Source organism: Sander vitreus, chromosome 9 (genome assembly GCF_031162955.1).
Source record: "Sander vitreus isolate 19-12246 chromosome 9, sanVit1, whole genome shotgun sequence".
Classification (NCBI taxonomy): domain Eukaryota; kingdom Metazoa; phylum Chordata; class Actinopteri; order Perciformes; family Percidae; genus Sander; species Sander vitreus.
In genome coordinates, this window is record NC_135863.1 from 30,479,329 (window position 1) to 30,500,910 (window position 21,582).

The following is a 21,582-nucleotide window of genomic DNA, read 5'->3' on the forward strand; positions in this document are numbered from 1 at the left end:
TGTCTGTGTGTGCATTGACAAAACCTTTAGGACAAAAAAAACAGTTTCCTTTTTTTATGTTTTGTTTATTGTTTTTCAATAAATACTCATTAAAGTGCAAATCATAACAGCAATATCATGCAGTGCATAACGAGAGAATTCCAAAACCCCAATCAGACAGAGACAGGGAGAGACAGTTAAAACACACCTTGACACACACACACACACGCACGCACGCACACACACACACACACACACACACACACACACACACACACACACACACACACACACACACACACACACACACACACACACACACACACTGGGGTATTTAAGGTTACAGTAATCACAAGAACCCCAACACAGAGAAACCGAGAGCACAGCCTTGCTGTTGAGATACTCGCTTTGGTACAACACGGTATTTGATTCGACCCCCCCCCTCCGGCATGTGTTTCCCAACCCTGAACACAGATTGGAGTTTTTTGGAGATTGGAGTACAGTTGTAATGGTACAGTACTACATCTGACAGTAAATACTGGTTATATCAAGAGTTTTTAAATACGACCCATGACCTCTCCAAAAAAGTGCACTTCGTTGATCAATATTTTTTTATGCGGTTGTCACGAGCAGCAGAATCAGGAATGGATGCATAATGGGCCAGATGTGATCCTGATGTGACCAAATTAGCTCAGTATGCAGAGGACAAGTCATTTCAGACACAGCAATAGGTTATAATATAGAGGTTTGACTGAGAACATACTGTAGCTGTGTGCAGTGGCATGTGTTCTGCAGCAGGGAGCACTTTCTCCCTGTCGTCTGAGTATATTCAGTGGCGTATGCGACGTCACACTGCACAGGAAACGGAATACATGTATAAAGGGTTTTCAGCAGAGTAACAAAGAATGTTTCAACCAAAAGCCTTCACAATGCTCTCGTAAGGAAAATAATGTCATTTCAGACTCGATGCACTCAGTTAACACTAACTAGTTGAAGAATTGTAGTCTAGACCGATGTGTGTGAACCTCCAACATGACCAAATTCTCCCCATTATTCTGAAATGTTATCTCTCTCCTTACTCGCTTTTTTTTGTTAAAGATTACTTTTTGGCCACTTTAGGCCTTTATTTTGACAGGACAGCTGAAGACATGAAAGGGGAGAGAGAGGGGTGAATGACATGCAGCAAAGGGCCGCAGGTTGGAGCCAAACCCGGGCCTGCTGCGTCGGGGAGTGAACCTCTATATATGGGCACGCGCTCTACCAGGTGTGCTACCCAGGCGCCCATTACTTGTTTTTTTTTTTTTTTTAGATTTCATGTCACTTTTCACGACAGTTTTATCACGAATTCCCGCCTCCTCATCCTTCTACCAATCACTTGCCCCAAACCTGTGAAAACAACTGATCAATAAAATGGAATAAATACAATATTCAATATGTTAAATATTGGCCATTTTTGTTTGTGACGCCAGTCTAAAGTAGAGTACGTACTTCTCCTCCAACTGCTGTGTTTAATGAGAAGAATAGAAAGGCAACGGACCAGTGCTCTCCAACAAACCCAGACAAAAACACACAGGAGGATTCATCTAAGCAGCACCAGCTTTCACTTAACATACAATCGGAAAAAATATTGCATGACAACAGTGATACACAACGCCGCTAAGGTATGATCTGACGAGACAATGCAGAATATTTATAAAAAGTAATAACACTGTGACAATCATCAAAAACGTAGGAGCAGAAACAACGGGAACAGTAAAGCTAGTGTATCCACAGTGCGAGAAAACGGTAAATCTGCAAATGACAACGCAAGTGCAGACTGAACAGACGACAACAGACGAAACACACACACACACACACACACACACACACACACACAACCGCTCCAAAACACCATCATGTTTTCTCACTTTTCTACCAACCCCTGTAAAGAGTCAGTCAGTAAAAACATTTTTGTGACACTCTACCCAGCTGATCACTACACACACACACACCGGCTCATGCACGCACCCTCTATAAACGTATGCACAGAATGACTGGGTTGCATTCTTTAAGGCAACTGGAGAAAGGTTTCTGTGGCTTATACCGTCCTGCAGCAGAGATACACACCGTCTCACATGGATTTAGTCATCTTCCTCTTTTATCAATTATCATCATCACCGCATTATCTATTCACACACAGGCACACAGCAGGGCTGGTTAAGTTTATTACTGCTAATATGATTAGTAGCAATTTAGAAAATTGATTGACTGTTGAAGTAATTTATCAAGTAAATACTGACATTTGCTCAGAGAGAATCAAACTCAAGACCTCACATCTCTAATTTCTGACGGACATTTTTCTCATTTCTAAAGGCTTAAGGCAACAAAAAAAAACGTTAGCACTAACAAGCAGCACTAAAAAATCCCTGCGCTCTCCATTACAAACAGCACAGGGCTTCTGTCTTTTTCAGCTTACTGCATATGTGACTGCCACATCTGTCCTCCTGATATCACGGGCCTGCTTGCCTTTAAATTACATTCTGTACATGCATGAGCGAGCAGCATTTTAGCAGTTGCTTAACTTAACTAAGTCTGGAGTGTGTGTTGCATATTTCTGACAGTTATTGAATGTATTAAATGCTGGTTGTGTGGGGAAAGAAATGGCATATATATGTACGGTATGCACAGCATCTTTGAAATGCATCAAGGCGGAAAAAACTCCTGTGAGACGTTGTTTATCTGTGCTTTAAATGCAGAACAATGCAGAGTATTATGATCATACTGCCTCTCTGGGTTCATTCATCTTCTACAATCTATTCAAAATCAGGATCAAACTCTACGTCGATGCAGTGCTTAAATAATACAACTACAGTGCCTAAAAAACAATCTCTCAAAAATAAATATGGCTCTGATATCTAAATAATAATCACCTTCTATGGTGCATACAGTGTTATTTGGTATACCTTAGTCAACCTTTTCAGCTACGCAATATGATTGTAGTAAAAATATAATATACATGGATAACAAAAGCTGTTTCTTTACAAACCATATCATATAAAACCTGAAATTAAATTGGATCGCTCAGAACACAGATTTAATGTCATTTTTAAGCGCCTTGTTGAAAATATAAGACAAGAAGCAAAACTGACCTCCGATCAGCGTCTGGGGCAAACTCAGCAGGATTTCCCATCATTAAGTGTTAACTGACTGACATTTCAGCAGTTGATAATTGACTGAAGATATTTGTGGGAGGAGTGACTGAGAGCTGTGACCTGCTGCCGCTCATTTTGCTGGCCTTTCCCAGTTCACAGAATCCAGTCCCAGGATCAGTTTAAACTCCAAATTCTGACCCAAAGACTGTTTTAAAAAAAATAAAAGAAAAAAGCTATAAATCTGACTTTCTAAACAAAACAAAACAGGATTCCTCTCTATGTCTCCTTAATCTGAGGTGACAGTGAGCTTTTCAGCCTTAGGCCGGCGACAGACTGGCGGCGTGGCGTGAGCGTGTCAGCTGCGTGGCGTGAGCGTGTCAGCTGCGTGGCGTGAGCGTGTCAGCTGCGTGGCGTGTCCGTTTTATTTCGGCTCCCATGGTTACAGGTTAGAGCTTGCAAACTGCCTGTGTGACACGCACGTCTCAGGTGCGGCTCGAGCCGCGCCAAAAACGCGTGCATGCTAGAAATAGGACCGACGCCTATTTTTCACACGACACTCAAGCGTGTTGGAAGCGTTTCCATTCAAAACAGAATACAAAAATATGTTTATATGTCATTTTGACATGGATACATATTAATAAATGACATGTTGATGTTTGAAAGTCTCTAGATTTTGACATAAATGCAGATATAAATGTAATAAAAAAAAATAAAATCGATTTTCTAATATTGCACCTGTCCCAGCAGAAACACCACGCTCACGCCACGCACCCAGTCTGTCGCCAGCCTTACAGTCCAATACAACTGGAACAGAGATGGAGAGGAGACAGAGAGAGGAAGTCTCGCCAGACATCTACACTCCCTACATCCCAGATCAGCAATTTGCCTAGAAACCCCACTGACATCCAGGTTACAGCGAGGTCAGGAGTGGACGGGTCTCAGCGCGCCAGTGTGGTGATCAGACTGGCGCACATTTCGAAGAAGTCCATGGTGTGTGATCCCTGGCGGGGGGAGAGTAGAGGGGAGCTACCGGACAGGGACCCCGGGAGGGAGGAGCTGAGCTGGGGCAGATCAAACGCCGGGCTGGCCGAGTCGATGCTCAGTCTGGGTCTGTGGAGACCGGCTGTGGAGCCCGACCGCTGGGGAGTGGACGACCCCGACTTAAAGCCCACCGCCTCCATGATGTCATCTGTGGGGGTCACACGAGCAGAGGAATGTAGCGTCAGCATTCAACAGAGGAGTAGTTCATGACATTAATGTGTTTTATATAGTTTTTCTATAATTATATAAGATTTTCGCCACCACCAAAGTAAAGTCTTTTTATTTTGTCTTTTGAATTTTTATTTTGCATGTGCATTAAAGCTAAAGTGCATAGTTTCTGTCGCCCCCATTAGGAATTCTAAGTAATGACAATTGTTGTTGCATCCACATGACACAAGCCTTCAGTGATGGCCCACCGCCCCCACCCCTCCTCCACGCAGTTGCTTGTAACCGAGGAGAACACGGAGGATTAAAAAAACATGACAGGTCATTATCTTCACTTCTGCGCACAAATGTCGCCGGACGACACCATTTTGTAAACATAGTCATGCTGAGAAATACAGAGGGAGTTGTGTGGAGCTGATAGTCTTAATTAGCTTTGTAGCAACTCATTTGGCGTTGGCTTAAATGTAACGGACGTTCATTAAAGGTGCTCTGAGCGATGTTGGGTGAAGTATTTTCAAACAAAACGAGGCTAGCTCGTCCCTCCCTCCTCCTCATCCCGTCCCCTCCCGTCCGTGCTTCCGCACAGGAAATAGTCACGCACTATAGCTTTAATAAATAAAATGACTGAATTCAGTATGAATTCCAACAAACTACTGTTAGGTTAATATAAATTACTTAGAGTACTGGCATTGCAAATGCATTAGCGCTATCACCAACTTCACACCTACACTAACATAGAGCCATGTACATCAACAGAAACAAAAATGAAACAAATACTTTTTTATGATAGAAATGTGCTTTGCATTGTTAGAAATGTTGTGTAATCAGTGTTTGTCCGTCACTAACCATCGATGCTCTTGAAGTCGAGGAGGTAGGATCTGCTGTCCACCTGGTACAGCTGCAGGCTCATTTTCACCAAGGTTCCCGTCACCGGATTCTTCCTCCGCACTCGCAGGTGATACGGGTTCACCACCTACAACGCAAAATAACAGACAATCTAGTTCGTATGTAGACCTATGTGTAACCCCTATTCTCCACCCGGCGTGTCTGCGCTGCGTTCCGGAGGCGTCGCAGCCCCCCGCGAGCAATCGCGGCCATTCAAGTCAATGCTTGATATTCCACCAGCAATATATGTATATATATATATAAATATATATAAAAGAAGCGTGCGTGACGCGGCTCTCCGTTCCGCTAAAGATACGCGCCAGGTCTATTTTCACACGAGCCGCAGGGCTTTCCAACAGCCGGGCAGGAAGTGAAACAGCGAGAGCCGAGTTCCCCCCCCCCCCCCCCCCCCAATATCGTATATGTCTTCTCTATAACACCACGGACGACGACAGATTCATCTTGGAGGTGGAAAAACACAACAAGACATCACAGATCTTTTTTATAAGGACAACGCCAGAAAAGAGAAGGCATTGAGATTAATTGCAGGAGTGCTTGGGAGTGAAACACTCGATTGTTCTTTCAAGTACTTGAGACAATAAAATCTGGGAGCTGGGTAGACAAGACGCTCCGTTTCTGAGACGCTCCCGTTGTGGTATGGCGCGTGGCGGAGGACGGAGCAAAACCGCGGCGCAGCCGGAACGCAATACAGTGGAAATTAAGGGTAAGACGTGTCCTATTACCTTCCAGTCAAAGCTAAGTTGTCTCATAGCCCTGTACACTTCAGCCATGATGTCATAGGGTCTGCTCTGACTCCTGATACCCAGGTGCCATTTGGCCTTCTTCACTGCCAGCGGTTTGGGCCGGGTGGTGTTGAGAGCATCCAGAGGACAACGAGACTTGGGGCTGTCAGCCAGGAGCAGAGGCATCCTCTCTGGGTGGGGTTTAACCCCGGGGGGCAGCGGCATGCCCTCTTCTATGAAGGAGCCCTGGGGAGGACTGGAGGCCAGATAGAACTCGCTGGCCTGGGTCATGATGCGCCGGTTGTCTATTATGAGGTGATAGGCTACTGCCAGCTGATCCTGCATGGACAGAGGGACGATGGAAAGTCAACTGAAGATTAAGGACTAAGCTAAGGGCCGACATTCAGATTATTGAAACCAACAACAACTTGATCGAAAACAGCCACAAAAGCAGAGCGGAAAGGCTAGCGGCAACTACAGAACCTTCATCAAAGTCACTCGTCTTGTAACGTAATCTTGTGGGGTATGACTTTAATGTTACAACAGTCACAGTTTATTAAACAGAGAAAATACTCATTCATTCTTTAAGAAACTGTGAATGTGTACCTGTGGATCCCCGCTGTAAAGGCTGGACACAACCTCCGACTCAGTGCACTCAAACTTCTCACACACTTCCCTGACGGCCTCCTCGTCCAGGACTGAAGCATCGTAGGACGGGTCCTCAGGGAACAGGTAGCCTGGCAGGTCCTGCTTAAACCACTCATCTTCCCTGACAGAGGAGAGAATAATCAGTCGAAGTTCAAACTCTTAACTATAAAACCAAACCTCATAGTAATATAGGTCGGTGATTTATCTGAAAATGTCACAGCATGTGATGTGTATGTGATGAGTATGTGATGTAAACTTGCATGAAGTCAAACATGAAGTGTGTTTGTGTAATGACACTTCAGATGGGGGCCCTTTAAAGCATACCTGCCAACATTTGGTTTTCAAAATCTGGGAGATTTGTGCGGGGGCAAGGCGGCGCTTACAGTGTACTGTAAGACCTGCTGTGTTTTAATGTGCTGGGTTATGTCATTTTTCCCGCCGTGCACTACATTAAAATGAATGCGTCACACCTTACAAAAAGCTTGGAGGTTGTCGATATGACTCGGTAAGATGCATGTAAATTGTTGCGCCCAACGCTGTTGAAATTTACAGCTATATTTCGATTTCTTTGCGGGAACACCGCCTTCACCTGCCATTTCTATCGGCTCGCTTTCGGGTTTGAACTTTCCACGAAGCTTGCGCAGAGATCAACGGCGCAACTGGGTTATAGGTTGCCAGGTTGAGGTGACAAACGGGTTGAAAATCATATATATGGTGTGTGGATTGTGTGAATAGGATGCGTTTCATACAAGATCTGGCAACTGGTCAACATTAGACAAACATATTGGTCCGATTATTTATAAAGGAGTTTGGGCCATGCAAATTCCGGGAGTTTCCTGGGAGAAATATCAAACCGGGAGGGGTCCGGGAGAGAGGGCATGTCTAGTATGGCCAAGGGTAGCGCACGGCCAATTCACAGGTGTTAGCTTCCTGTTGCCGACTCTTGTAAAAACAACGCTAAAGTAAATAGTTAAAACAATAAACTGCTAGAAAGGTAAGAAGTTATACTTTAGTTTGACACTATTCAATTCACTGAAAACATTACAAGATCATTTATATTAGTATTTAAACAGATATTATGATAGAACATGTCAAAAAGTGTTCCAGTGTGGACACAGGAGGGGACACACTACTGAACATACTTTAAGTCAATGCAACATTTCACAATGATTTATCATGTGTGACCATGGCAAAAAATCAACTGGAAAAAAAGAATGAAAAGAGTTAAAAAAAAGTCAGGAGATGTTCGGGGGCACCTGATGTCTTTGATGGTGGCTCTCTTCAGAGGGTCCACCTGCAGCATTAGCATGAGCAGCGAGGCCACCGAGCGAGGCAGGTACTCTGGCATGTAGAAGACGCCTCCTCTGATCTTCTTAAACAGCGTGGGGACGTGCTCGTCATCAAAGGGCAGAGTGCCGCACAGCAGGGCGTACAGGATCACGCCACAGCTCCAGATGTCCACCTCTGGGCCTGCATAGAGCCTGACCGAGTGATCAGAAGATGTGACAGACAAAAAGATCCACGTACAATGTGTCACTCTTGTAGATCCACCAGAAAACCAGGAAGCACTTTGTATAGCTTTAAAGACAAACTTTGTTTAAGTTGTATTTATGGCTTTTATGAGGCCGGGCCCTTGATCAAGCATATGTGTTTTTTTTAATCATTACTATATTTGCCTTATTCGGTGGGGAGCAAGCTATGCCTCTCCAGCTTCTCCCGTAGCTCTGGGTGTATGTCCTGCACTGACTTGAGTGTGAGGGAAACTGTGCTAAATCGTGTCTCCCCCATCTGTAGCACTGTCTTTTTGCGCAACCAGGCCAGATTGTTTCAGATATCTCACGAGTCCTTTAGCAGCAGATTTGGTCTCTCCTATATCCGCCGCGTTGTCGGCCAGTGCGTCGGCATGCAGACCGTGGCGAAGGACAGTATTAATTAGGTGATCGAGACAAGAAAGTCTCCTATATGGTTCCAGGGCTTTGATAATGTTGCTGCCTTGATCTGTTACACTATTCGTCTGAGGGAGCTATGGGTCGAGGTTTTTTTTTTTTTAAGTTTCTTCATTCGGATCCATTTGCGATCCGTTCCATTCTGATTAAACAAACAAGGCAGTTTACATGCTTCGTCCTTGTTGCATTATTCATTAAGATCATTCTAAACAGATTTCTGTAGTTCAAACAACTCTGAATTGTAGTTGAGAACGGCCCACGTATTAAAAAATTGTCTGGTTTAGATCGGGCTCGGGCTCATAATTCCAGTTAATGTGTCGTGTCGGGCCGGGCTCGGACACAACGTGCACGGGTTTGGGTAGGGTTGGGCTTGATTTTTTGGGCCCGATCTAAGCTTTAACAGGTGGTAGGTAATGCGCTAAGAAACGCAGCAATGCGCGACCAAAGGCAGTGAAGACGACTTCAAGCTAGTAATGCATTTCATGTACATTTATTATATTGTGATATTTATCGTTATTGAGATGTGAAATGACCTACATTGGGGATCGAAGGTTTTGACCATGTCGTCAAGCCCTATTTTATGAAGAAGCAAATGCATTCAACAGGTTTTTTTAGACCTCGAGCATACACGCAGTGCGTTTCAGTGAGTAATAGTGACGTAAACATAGCTTTTCTTTGTTTACAAGAAACCTCTAGAGCAGTGTTTCTCAAACTTTTTTCAATATTGTACCCCCTTTGAATTGCTTTTTTAAGCCAAGTACCCCCTGAACAGTGAAAAAACATTTTTGGTAGAAAAATAAGTCAATATAAAGAGGTAGAATACAGCGCCGGCAGTGATAGATTCACTAAACAACAGCCTTTTTTTTAAACAAAAACATTTAAATGCTACATTTCAAATGTTTAGAATCCATCACTTTAAATTAGCATTTTTTTCATGTACCCCCTGCAGTACTCCAAAGTACCCCTAGGGGTACACGTAACCCCATTTGAGAAACACTGCTCTAGAGTAGGGCTGTAGCGATACACTAATCTCACGATACGATACGATACACGATATTCAGCTCACGATACGATACATATCACGATATTTAGCCAACGATACGATTCAATATAATTCGATACACTTGACACAGTGATTTTGGTGACATCTTGTGAGTGTTCCATTTACTTGGAACACGCACAAGATGAACAAAATATGTCTCTGACTGGACAGAGAGTCTACAGCTTGCAAATGCTGGACAAAATGAATCAAAGATGTGTTGAAAATTAGTTCCATTTATTGAAAGCTTACAAGCCTTTGAAAAGTAAATAAAGTGCAGTATTGCAATTAACAATGGAGAGTTAAAAAGTGCAGCAAGTGGAACAGTTTCTTTGACAGCTTTTTTAGCTTGACACTGCACATATGAGGTAGCCAGTCTAGCCACCAGGTAAGTAAACATAGTATCATGGCTTCTCCTCAGAACACACAGAAGAGAAACAGACTTGAGCGTACGCTCTGCGCGTGCGCGAAACGTAATACGTCTCCATAGCTGCAGGCGGTGCTGCTCTGTATTGTTTCCATTAACAGTCTGATTGTTTCCCAGAAAATGAAAACCGGCAGCTGATTGGACAAACGCGTCACGTGGTTCTTTTTTCTCCGGAAATTCAAAGACAGACTGCCATGGCGGCTTGTTCAGAATACGATCTCATATTTTATGAAGATAGTTCACCGAAACGTGTTTCTGAAAACATTTTAAGCGAGAAATAGGCCGTGCAGTTGCTGAATCTGTCTTCATTTCAGATCGAAAAGGTTAGTTTAACAGATTTTGAGAGGCTCATCCGCTCGCCATTTCCGGGTGAGCCCGGAATGCCCTGCAACGCGAACGGGGGTAAACACAGGGGATTTGAATGGGACTTATGTATCGATACTCGCGGCTTAAAAAAAGCAAAGTTTGTTTTCTGTCAGGTTGGGTTTCCGTCAGTGTCAAGTCCAATAGTCAAGTCCAAAACTATTTTGTTCCTAAAGCCATACAAATAATGGCGATTAAATAATGGTCCTCTAGACATAAATCATTTTTATTATCATTGCAGCCTTGATCTCACACACACACACACATACACACACACACACACACACACACACACACACAAACACACACACAAACACACACACACACACACACACACACACACACACACACACACACACACACACACACACACACACACACACACACAGACACAGGTTTGTGGCACTATCTTTGTGGGGACCCACCATTGACATAATGCATTCCCTAGCCCCTTACCCTAACCTTAACCCTTACCCTCACCCTAACCTAATTCTAACCCTAAACCTAAAACCAAGTCTTAACCTTCAAACAGCCCTTTAAACTTGTGGGGTCCAGCATTTTCCACAAAGCTGTCGGGACCCCATAAGTATACTGTATTCCCGGTTTTTGGACCCCAAAAATATAGTTAAACAAGAACACACACACACACACACACACACACACACACAAACACACCTTCCTGAGATGACCTCTGGAGCAGCATAGTTGGGTGAGCCACAGCTCGTCCGTAGAAACTCTCCATCTGACATCATGTTTGACAGACCTGTAGGCCAAACACAAGACATATAACCACCCTTCAGTCTTAACTGGGACAGTAACGCAGACTAATGAAACAATGCTCTATGGTCATATTATTGCTATTGATTCTTTGGTTAAATTGAACACGGCCGGGACACAGGGAGGGTGAGAGCAATACACTGGGGACACCGCTGATAGCTTTATCCTCCTTTACCCGCCAAGATTCTAAGCTCTAAACACAAAGCTCATCTAATTGGATGAGCCTCTCTCTCTGCCTGCCAGGGCCTCGGCCAAACGCTAAACACCAGACGCTCTGCGATGTGCTGACCTTCCCTTCATCTTTTATCCCTGTTCCTTTAGCACTTCCTCTCACTGCTCACCAGTGTCTGTTGCTCTCAGCCAAAACACTTCTCCTGCTGCGCCCCCACGAACCCTTCCCTATCAGATGACACTGGGCCTCAAGGCCTTCTGCCAGACAAGATATGAGACCCTGTGGTTGCTAGGGGACCTCTCCCCCCACCTCGCCCACCCTGCGGTGCACAAGGGGCTTCCTGTGTTTGTGGAAATGTTTCTCTCTTTCATGGTCGTATTGCATAAGGCGCAATCTCTTAAACCATCAGCTAGAACAATTATGCCCCAACCGATTAGAAACTGAGCTCAGTGAGAAATTAATTTCCATTTAATAATGAGGTTAGGAACAGGTGCATGATGGTGATTTCACACTTTTCTACAAGTGCATAATTACGCTTTGTCCTGTAACTCTGCAACAAATGTTCACTTGCCTCTAATCAAACTGAACAATTACTTGGTAATTCCACTCAGCTCCGCCACAAACTCTGCCTCTTTGTCCTTCTTACTCCCCCCGCCCCAACCCAAGAACATATTCTGTTATAATGTCTCTCTTCTTATGTTCCCTAACAGTGCTTCTGCCAAGCCAATCCTTCTGTCTTGCCCTCTAAGTGTAACTCTAAGTGTAACTCTGTTATCTGGGGATCCTACCGAAGTCGGCTATCTTGGCGTTCTTGCTGGCATCCAGCAGGACGTTCTCAGGTTTGAGGTCTCTGTGGACCACCATGTGCCTGTGGCAGTAGTCCACAGCTGAAATAATCTGCTGGAAAAGACGGCGAGCTTCTGTGTCTTCCACCTGAAAGACATACGACATAAATGGACATGATTTGGACAGTGGCTGTACTTTATTAGTATTTCTCTGATTGTGTGGAAAGAACGGTGGATAATGTGGTGTCTTGTTTAGAGCAAATGTATCATGTTCAGGGTTGGTCTTGAGGTTGCTATGGCTCAGGGCCCAGTTAAAGTTCAAGTAGGATTATTTTGATTACAGTCAAAATAAAGAGAGTCCCCAGAACGAGTCGTCTCTTTGTAGCTGTCAGTATCTGTCTTGAACATGTGTGTGTGTGTGTTTGTGTGGAACACCATGCTTCACTCAAGGTTTAAATCTAAAAAAATCCTGTGAACTTTAAATGTGAGGAAAACATTCAAATTACCACTGACAGAAAGGTTGGGCAGTGATGGTGTATGGGAACACTGTTGTCAAAACACATTTTTATGACTCATACACTTTATATCATATCACTTGGAAGTTTACAATAGTAGTTAAAGGAGTAAAAAGTAAATATTTTGGTGCAAAATATATTTGAGGGGTATAATTGCAGTGTAAATAATATATATATAAAGACAGTGTTTTGATACAGAGTAAGAACTAGTGTTAATTTCGTCAGACGAGACGAGACTAAATATGTTCGTCAACGACCTTTTTTTTCCACGACTAAGACGAGACGATGACGCGACTGCACCAATGTCCAAAAACGCTGACTAAGACTAAATTAACATGCATTATTGTTGACGAAAAAAGACGAGACTTAAATGTTTTGCACAAAATAAAAACTATTTTCGTCTACTATCGTCTCTACTTTTTCATCATGAGATGGAATATTCAGGCACGTCACGGGCAACCATTGGTCGGAGAATCGGCACAGCAGGTGCGGTATTACATTCAATTTATCGCACCGTTGTGACGAAAAGAGAGCTGAGCCAGAAGGCAAAGCTCTCAATCTACCGGTCAGTTTTTGTTCCTACCCTCACCTATGGTCATGAAGGCTGGGTCATGACCGAAAGAACAAGATCCAGGGTACAAGCGGCCGAAATGGGTTTCCTCAGGAGGGTAGCTGGCGTCTCCCTTAGAGATAGGGTGAGAAGCTCAGTTATCCGTGAGGAGCTCGGAGTAGAGCCGCTGCTCCTTTGCGTCGAAAGGAGCCAGTTGAGGTGGTTCGGGCATCTGGTAAGGATGCCCCCTGGGCGCCTCCCTAGGGAGGTGTTCCAGGCACGTCCAGCTGGGAGGAGGCCTCGGGGGAGACCCAGGACTAGGTGGAGGGATTATATCTCTAACCTGGCCTAGGAACGCCTCGGGATCCCCCAGTCGGAGCTGGTTAATGTGGCCCGGGAAAGGGAAGTTTGGGGTCCCCTGCTGGAGCTGCTACCCCCGCGACCCGACCCCAGATAAGCGGATGAAGATGGATGGATGGATGGATGGTCACGGGCAACCGAAGCATCGCTGCATGTGCCGCTAGTTAACACTAAACTTGACAGCAGGTTGCGTTAGCCTAGTGTTAGCTAGTGGCTGGATCAAACAGGGTAGAAATGGTGACAGCTAAACGGTGTAAAGTGTGACTGTATTTCACTGTAAAGGATTCCAACAGCGGGACGGAGCAATCACCACCTGCCGTTGTTGGAAAAACAACACAGGACGCACTTCACTTGAAACTGGTAAGCCTCGTGGTGCATTCAAAGTTATTGTAAAATACCCTTTTCCTATCTAGTGGACGTTCAGCAATTCACCAGTGAAATGAGTTATTGTCATATAAGTTATTATTACATTATAAATAAATCATTTAATTTTGACCATATGGCCTTAGCAATAAATAAGCCGTTTTTTAATCTCGCCGACATTCGTTTTATGCTTGATATATTGAGTTCTCTTTTGACTAAAACTAGACTAAAATTATTAGACTTTTAGTCGACTAAAACTTGACTTACAAAAAAAGATATGTGAATGACTAAATATGACGAAAACTAACAAGGACATTTGGCACAAGACTAAGACTAAATTAAAAATAGGTGACAAAATTAACAATAGTAAGAACAAATTCATAAAGCCATGAAGGAAGAAAATGAGCTCATACAACTATCCTAAATGAAACTATTTGTAAAGCAACATAAGAAATACAAATCCTAACATGTAACGGTATGTTTATGACCGCTAAAGTCAAGGAAACGCCAACATCAGTCTTACTTGGTCACCACACCTGCCGAGTATTCAATTAAAAAATAATAAATTTGGTTATTACTTGGTGTTTAGTAGAAAGGTGGTCATACACTGTTACCACCTCAGACACGGCTTTGCAGTGCCATTACTGATTATCCTATTTGAGCCGTGGTTACCAGTGAACTATTTCTTTATTTTAAGATTATTTTTTGGGCTTTTCCACCTTTAATTTTGACAGGACAGCTAGGTGAGAAAAGGGAGAAGACATGCAGGAAATGGTCACAGGTCGGATTCAAACCCTGGACCTCTGTTTCGAGGCATAAACCTCTCAGTATATGTGCGCCTGCTTTACCCACTGAGCCAACCCGGCCACACCAGTGAACTATTTCTGATGATGCAGTGATCACTACAACCTAGTGGATAAGGACTATGGGGCTAATAGATGAAATGTCTTACCCGTCCATGTTTGCAGATGTAGTCAAACAGCTCACCTCCAGACACATACTCCATGACCATGAAGAAATCTGTGGGTGTACTAATCACCTGGTACCTAAAACACAAACATATGTTTGTATTGACACGAACGTACTGCACATTAATTAAAGTGCTCATATTATGCTCATTTTCAGGTTCATAATTGTATTTAGAGGTTATACCACAATAGGTTTATGTGGTTTTAATTTTCAGAAAACACCATATATTTGTTATACTGCACATTGCTGCAGCTCCTCTTTTCACCCTGTGTGTTGAGCTCTCTGTTTTTGCTACAGAGTGAGGCATCACACTTCTGTTCCATCTTTGTTGGGAGTCGCACATGCTCAGTAAGTACTGCTAGCTAGTCAGAAGCAGAGTATGAGGGAGTGCCATGCTAGCAGCTAGGTGAGCATTATAACGTGTTACAAATAGAGTGCTGATCGGGCCGCATTTTTCTGTCCGAGCCCGGCCCGGATCCGACAGGCATTAAGATATTTATGTCCGAGGCCGACCCGAGCCCGACACAGTTAAAATCTCATTTTTTTTCTCATTCTAATGACACATGTACGTTTGTTTGTGTGGAAAGCTTTTATTAAGCAGCTGTAGGAAGGCATTCAGAAATGTCAACAGATGAGCGCATCAGCGCACACGGGGCAACAAGCTCACGTTAACACAGGCGCGCACCTACATAATAAGCTTTTTTAAATTTAAAATGTTCAATGCCTTATCGCGCTGATGTGACCGAGCCCGACCCGAACCCGAACATCATTTCTAAATATCTGTCCGAACCTATCCATCCTCTAGTTACAAAGTGACGCACGTTTGTCTCTGAAGTAAAGGCTGGACTACAATAGAGCTGTTTGGAGCAGTTTGTGAACAGTGTTTTCTGTTGGAGATAGTAAGTCCCTTTGTGGTGGACTTTGGGCTTTTTCACTTTGTAAACCTATAACGTGCACAGAGAAGATATATAACACAATAAAAGAAAGGGGAATAGCCAAAAAGTATAATATGAGCACTTTAACACTTCAGCCTCTTTTACATCCTATCCCTGAATTTGAATATGAGTATAAACCCACCAATAGGCTTTTATCTCATCTCTAAAACAAATGTATTTACTTAAAAACATGCACAGAATAAATATGCACAAACCAATACACACAAAGATGAGGCAAAGCCGTGATGTATGGCTGCTGAGCGTAGGCATTAGTTTTATAAAGGTCAGGTATATTAAAATGCAGGGCCAATCTCATGAATGGTTGCTCTTGTGAGATTCGGCACTTCATCACAATCTACTTCATTCCTGTAGAGCCAGGTGTAGCACAACACAGAAATAAACACAAACCAAATAATTTCTTTCTCTTTCACACACACTTTCTCTCTCTCACACACACACACACACACACACACACACACACACACACACACACACACACACACACTAGGAAATCTAAACAGTAAAAGCACTTGAGGGAAATGTTAAGACATTTCTTCTTATTCATTTTATTTCATGCTGGTTTTACAGACAGGGCCAATATATCGCACAGAGTCTGCTTTGCTCGGTCCAGCAGTGTCCATGCAAGCAGACTGTGTTTGTGCCAGTGTTTGTTAATGTATATGTTAGTGACAGAGTGGTCCACAGCGCTCAAGCTCACATCCTAAGAGCTCACATATCTGCCATAGCTTACAGTATGACAGTGGACTAACCCTGACCTAAAAATAACACACAGATTGTTGAGAGAGACAGCGAGAGACATGGACTGACAAGGAGAAAGAGGCAATGGACACAGAAGGGAAGGGAAAGAAGGAGCCAAGACACCTGGATGAGAGAGAGAATTTAGTCATGATGTAGGAACTGCAGCATCTATCATCTTAACTGGATAGTTAAACTGATCTGTGTGTGTGTGTGTGTGTGTGTGTGTGTGTGTGTGTGTGTGTGTGTGTGTGTGTGTGTGTGTTTAGTGGTGTATTTGTGTTTTCTACCTCCTGGGAGCCCTGTGGGCATGCTCAGTACAGTGTAGCTGTAGTAAACAAACAGGAAGTCACAAAGCATGCCACAACAGAGGGAACACAAAACAGCAAAAGGCTCACATTACAACAGCAACTAAAAGAGCCCATTTGTCTCTCTGTGTCAGCACAGAGTCATAAAATCTTATAGAAGAATATGTTGTCTTTTCTCCACTTACAGCTTGATAATATGTGGGTGTCTGAACAGTTTGAGGTTCTGGATCTCTCGTTTGATCTTCCCAACAACATCGAGACTGCGGATCTTCTGTCTGTTTAGGATCTTTACAGCCACTTTATGGCCTGTCAACTGATGCTCGCCAACTGAAAACAAAAGAATACAGAGATGAAGCAGATAAAATACACGGATAGTAAAACCACATAGTGGCTCATACACAAGACAGTTAGGAACAAGATATATGGATGCCCAAAGGGAGGCAGAAAGTGGCACTAATGGGTTAAAGTTGGATTTGTATTATCTGTTGCACAGCAGGCTTCGACATAACAGTAAATTATTATTATTATTATTATTATTATGCTTTTTTTTAGTGTTTGCCCTACTGCAGCCCTTATCTGCTTGTTTAGGGCGTTGGAGCTATTTGCATGCCTGAGGCTCTGAAGCCACGTTGTTATTATAACTGCCAACCCCTACAACAGTTTGACTACAAACACCAGCTATAAAGCATTAATACTAATCGTGGATGAACTGGGGATTACCCTAAAACAACCACTCCCATTAGTGAAATCATTGTCATTAACTACATTTAATTCAATTCGGTATTAAAACAATATGAATTAAGACTGCATTTTTGCATGGATTTTACTACTTGCTAGGATGCAAAAAATGATTTTCCCTCATGCAGACTTTACGGCCGCTTACAAATGTAGTCATGACTGGAGGTGGGTTAGGTTACCCCCGCTACGCTAATACATCCCTCAAACTACGCACACAAGAAACCGGCTGGCGGACCGTGAGCACTGGGCTTAAAGCTCACAAGGTCACGCAGAGTGCCCGAAAACTAGCTAAGAAAACTGATATAATATCCTGTGATAGGCCCCCTCCAGTAAAACTTTACGCATGTAAAACGTATTCCTGACTTACTAGGCATTTAACAGGCTAACACTGGCTGACAATGGGATAACATATGGGATTAACGTTAGCTACACCGTTCATAAACATTTGTCAGTTAACGTTAAACCCACACGGTGGGTTTCGGTCAAGCTTTTCACAGACGTCCTTTACCGCAAGACGGGGAAAAGACATCTGACATAAACTATTTAACGTTAACGTTATACGATAATAATGTGAATATGACTGTGCATAACGTTAGCTGTTGTAATTACGCCAGGTAATTTCACCTGCCATAGCTGATAACGGTAGCTACAGAGGGGGCTTCGGTGAAAGAATTTGACTTTCAAGCTGGCGGATTCTCGTAGCATATTTACGCTTTAAATCCCTTCTGTAGCTGCTGGTAAACCACCCATCTACGCAAACGGCAAACTGCACTGACCGCAAGTTTATCACCGTCAAGTTGAGGGGGGGAGGCACGGCGACTAAACGTTACTTCATATGACTCCAACTGAAACAGGCAAACACATTAAGATAGGTATGACACAAAAGCATATGACTTAACTCTTCACTTTCCCGAATGTTCCCACTCCGAGCGTGTCGCCGAGGATATAATGGCCAATTTTTACCCTGCCTTCGTTTTTCTGCTGTTGCCGCTCTGCCATCTTCTCCGTTACAGACGTTTGGGCTCGCTCGGTGCGGCGGGTGTGCTGCCTGCCTGCCTATGGAGCGCACGGAGGGGCGGGGCACTTGACTTGTTCTGTCACTGCGAGAGAAGGGAAAAAGCACCGAAGACTCGACCCCGTTAAACGCGCACTGTCACAGATGTATGGTAGGCAGGCACTGTTAGGCTATAGCAAAAATAAACTGCTTTTCTGAAGGGCCATATGGTATACGTAGCCGGCTGTGTGGCATAACCGGGATTATCTCTCCAAGAGCCCAACGGCCTCTGCCATCGACTCTGTACGGGACGTGCACTGTGCGTCTCCCACTGACCCAGTGTTGTGTCAAGTTTTGCACCCTTGTCAATTAAAAACGTTTCCCTGCTATACCAGAGTGATACCCAAAACCAGTGGTGTAGTCTACGCAGGTATACGCAGTATACTCACTAAGAAAGCTCCAGGATTTCCATATACCCACTTAAAAATGCGCAATGACATAAAACAACATACTTTCCATCATATTTTTGACATATTTTGAATTGTCATGTGTTATTTTGTTCTTTGCATAGGCTAAATAAAGGTATTTCAGCTGTGAATTGGTGCATAAAAGTGTATCAAAATGCGGGAAATGAAGTCTTTGACGCTCAAAATTTCAGTGGGGGAGGACACCCAGACACCACCCCCCCCCCAGAGTCCCATTCTGGCCCATACATATACATTTACAGTACAGTATACCCACCAGGGGCGTCGGACTAGGGGGAAAAAGGGGACTGAATACCCAGGGCACTCATGTGAGGAGGGCCCAAAAATATGCTAGAATGAATAGCTGTGGATGCGGGGAGAGAGGCCCATAGAAAATGGCCCAGAATTTTGAGCTACACCCCCGATACCCACTACTATAGACTACACCACTGCCCAATATTGCATCGAAAACAGGTTTGTTTCACCCACAAAATAATGTAACGTTACCCTACTTTGTGAGCAACACAGTATGCATGATGTTGTTTTTTTTGGTTAGGCTATAGCCTATGTCTGCATATATCATACGACTGTTCTGAAAGACATTTGCAAAATGTGAAAAGAAATGTTTACGGAGAGGCAATGCATGATTGCGTAATGTGTTTGTTTTGGTTTTGCATTCAAGTAAGCTATATGGGAGGCCTTCAGAGCAGTGTGTGCCCACCAGCCTATATGGGCTATCAATATGGCCAGTCATAGTTTCAATGCTATTCTCACAAACCACAAAGAGATATTGTTTACATCCTCCCTGCAGTCATATCATATCACACAGTGTAGGCTAATTGTGTTGGCCCCTCTCTACCGTATCAGTCCCAAACGAGTCATATTTGATTTTAAAGCATCAAATGTTGATCATCTTCCATCAACTTTCTGTAACAGAATGGGCTGGTGAAAATAGGTCAAAAAAGTGAAATTAATGGATGGATGAGTTGCAAAAAAGATTAAAGCGAGTTGTTCATATTTAACCACTAGATGGCAGTGTAAGTTTAATTCATCAATATCCATCATGCCTCTTGGAATTGTTTCTGCTGCCGTCTTGTGTGTCAGACTTGAGCTCTATCTGAAATTGACACGGGAACGTTTTCTTATTAAAGTTCAAAAAGTAGCATTCAATCCTGTGCCTTTAAATTAATAAATAAATAAATGCTTGGTTTCACTGACCGGAGCAATCAAATTACAGTTTTCACTGATACTGTATATATGACGCTGATCTGTATTTTTTTTTCTAATACAACATTTAGATTAAATACAATAAAAAAATGATTTTGCTGTCCAAGTCCCCATTACACATTTCCCCAGAAAAATAATAATAATTATTATTATAATAATAATTTATACTTTATTAATCCCGCAAGGGGAAATTACAATGTTTTTACTCTGTTATTATTACACACAGGCCTGAATTACGCACACATGCTCAGTACCTCTACACGCACTAATGGAGAGATGTCAGAGTGAGGGAGCTGCCCATGGAGAGGTCCCCCGAGCAGTTGGGGGTTTGGTGCCTTGCTCAAGGTGAACTGGCACCTCTCCAGCTACCAGTCCACCACAATACTTTTGTCCGTATGGGGACTTGAACCAGCAACCTCCGGTTCCCAACCCAACTCCCTACTGAGCTACTGCCACCCACAATAAATAATGCCGATAAAACGGATGAATTCTAAACGTCCGCATATTCTTTGAATGAGGACTGGCAGACTATGCATACAGTTTCACTATCCTATTGGTAAAATATACAAATACTATCAGCGTATTGTTTAGGACTTCTTTACTTGTAATATTATTTCCATGGGCACAATTGTGCAGCAGAGTTTTAACATACGCCTTTTAAAAAGAACTGAGGAAACATATTGTTAAAAATATTTATTGTTTAGTAAATATTTGCTTTAATTCTTCTTTTAGGATTAAAAAAAAGAGAGTCAGTATCTCCGTCTCCAACAGCATAACCGCTGTGAAAACGCTCCTAACTATTATGACTCTAGTGCGGCTGTCGTACCTCGCGGATCCACGGGGGGCGCTGCTCTCTGCCCCGCTCCTCGCCGCCAGTCGGAGAAAGTTTTCCATGCAGGGATGGAGGTGATTACCCACCGTTAGCAGAGGGAAGAGGGCTGAGCCTTGAAGCTGCTAAAGGGGGACTTGAAGAGAGCAGGGGGAGGAGGAGGAGAAGAAGGATTGATATAACAAGAGCGGCTGTCGATGCGCAGCGCAATTCTCACTCACTCCCAAGTTCTTTGAACCAAGAGCGATAAAAAGGGGAGCGGGCTTTTCATTCATTTCGAGCGGAGGCAACTTTTCTTTCTTGAGTCCGTGGCGCGGGTCCGTTCACCAGATAATACTCAATACTATTTAAAAAAAAAAAGAGAAAGAAAGAACTATTCGTAAAATCGAATCACAAGACAACATCAGCAGATCTGAAACTTTTCGAGACCTCCGAGTTGGGAAGTTTGTTTCTCGTTGCATGACATATTTTTA

The 21,582-nt window shown here is 43.4% G+C and overlaps 2 protein-coding genes across 3 annotated transcripts in view; one reads left to right on the forward strand and one right to left on the reverse strand.

Annotated features, from left to right (window-relative positions):
* Positions 1 to 113, forward strand: part of LOC144523785 (uncharacterized) — a 15,965-nt gene extending 15,852 nt beyond the window's left edge. For both annotated transcript variants that reach the window (XM_078259640.1, XM_078259639.1), the window contains one exon: positions 1 to 113. This exon is cut by the window's left edge and continues 1,310 nt beyond it. The gene's annotated coding sequence lies outside the window, so the exon portion shown is untranslated.
* prkaa2 (protein kinase, AMP-activated, alpha 2 catalytic subunit) overlaps positions 1 to 18,671 on the reverse strand; it is a 19,287-nt gene extending 616 nt beyond the window's left edge. Inside the window, exons 1-10 of the mRNA XM_078259641.1 lie at positions 18,495 to 18,671; positions 17,043 to 17,184; positions 14,842 to 14,935; positions 12,105 to 12,249; positions 11,043 to 11,130; positions 7,849 to 8,073; positions 6,551 to 6,713; positions 5,945 to 6,283; positions 5,163 to 5,289; positions 1 to 4,299 (exon numbers count right to left, since the gene is read on the reverse strand). The exon at positions 1 to 4,299 is cut by the window's left edge and continues 616 nt beyond it. Coding sequence (XP_078115767.1) covers positions 4,049 to 4,299; positions 5,163 to 5,289; positions 5,945 to 6,283; positions 6,551 to 6,713; positions 7,849 to 8,073; positions 11,043 to 11,130; positions 12,105 to 12,249; positions 14,842 to 14,935; positions 17,043 to 17,184; positions 18,495 to 18,594 — 1,674 coding nt within the window. The 5' untranslated portion in view covers positions 18,595 to 18,671 and the 3' untranslated portion in view covers positions 1 to 4,048. The remainder of the gene's footprint in view (positions 4,300 to 5,162; positions 5,290 to 5,944; positions 6,284 to 6,550; positions 6,714 to 7,848; positions 8,074 to 11,042; positions 11,131 to 12,104; positions 12,250 to 14,841; positions 14,936 to 17,042; positions 17,185 to 18,494) is intronic.
* Positions 18,672 to 21,582: the final 2,911 nt, after the last annotated feature.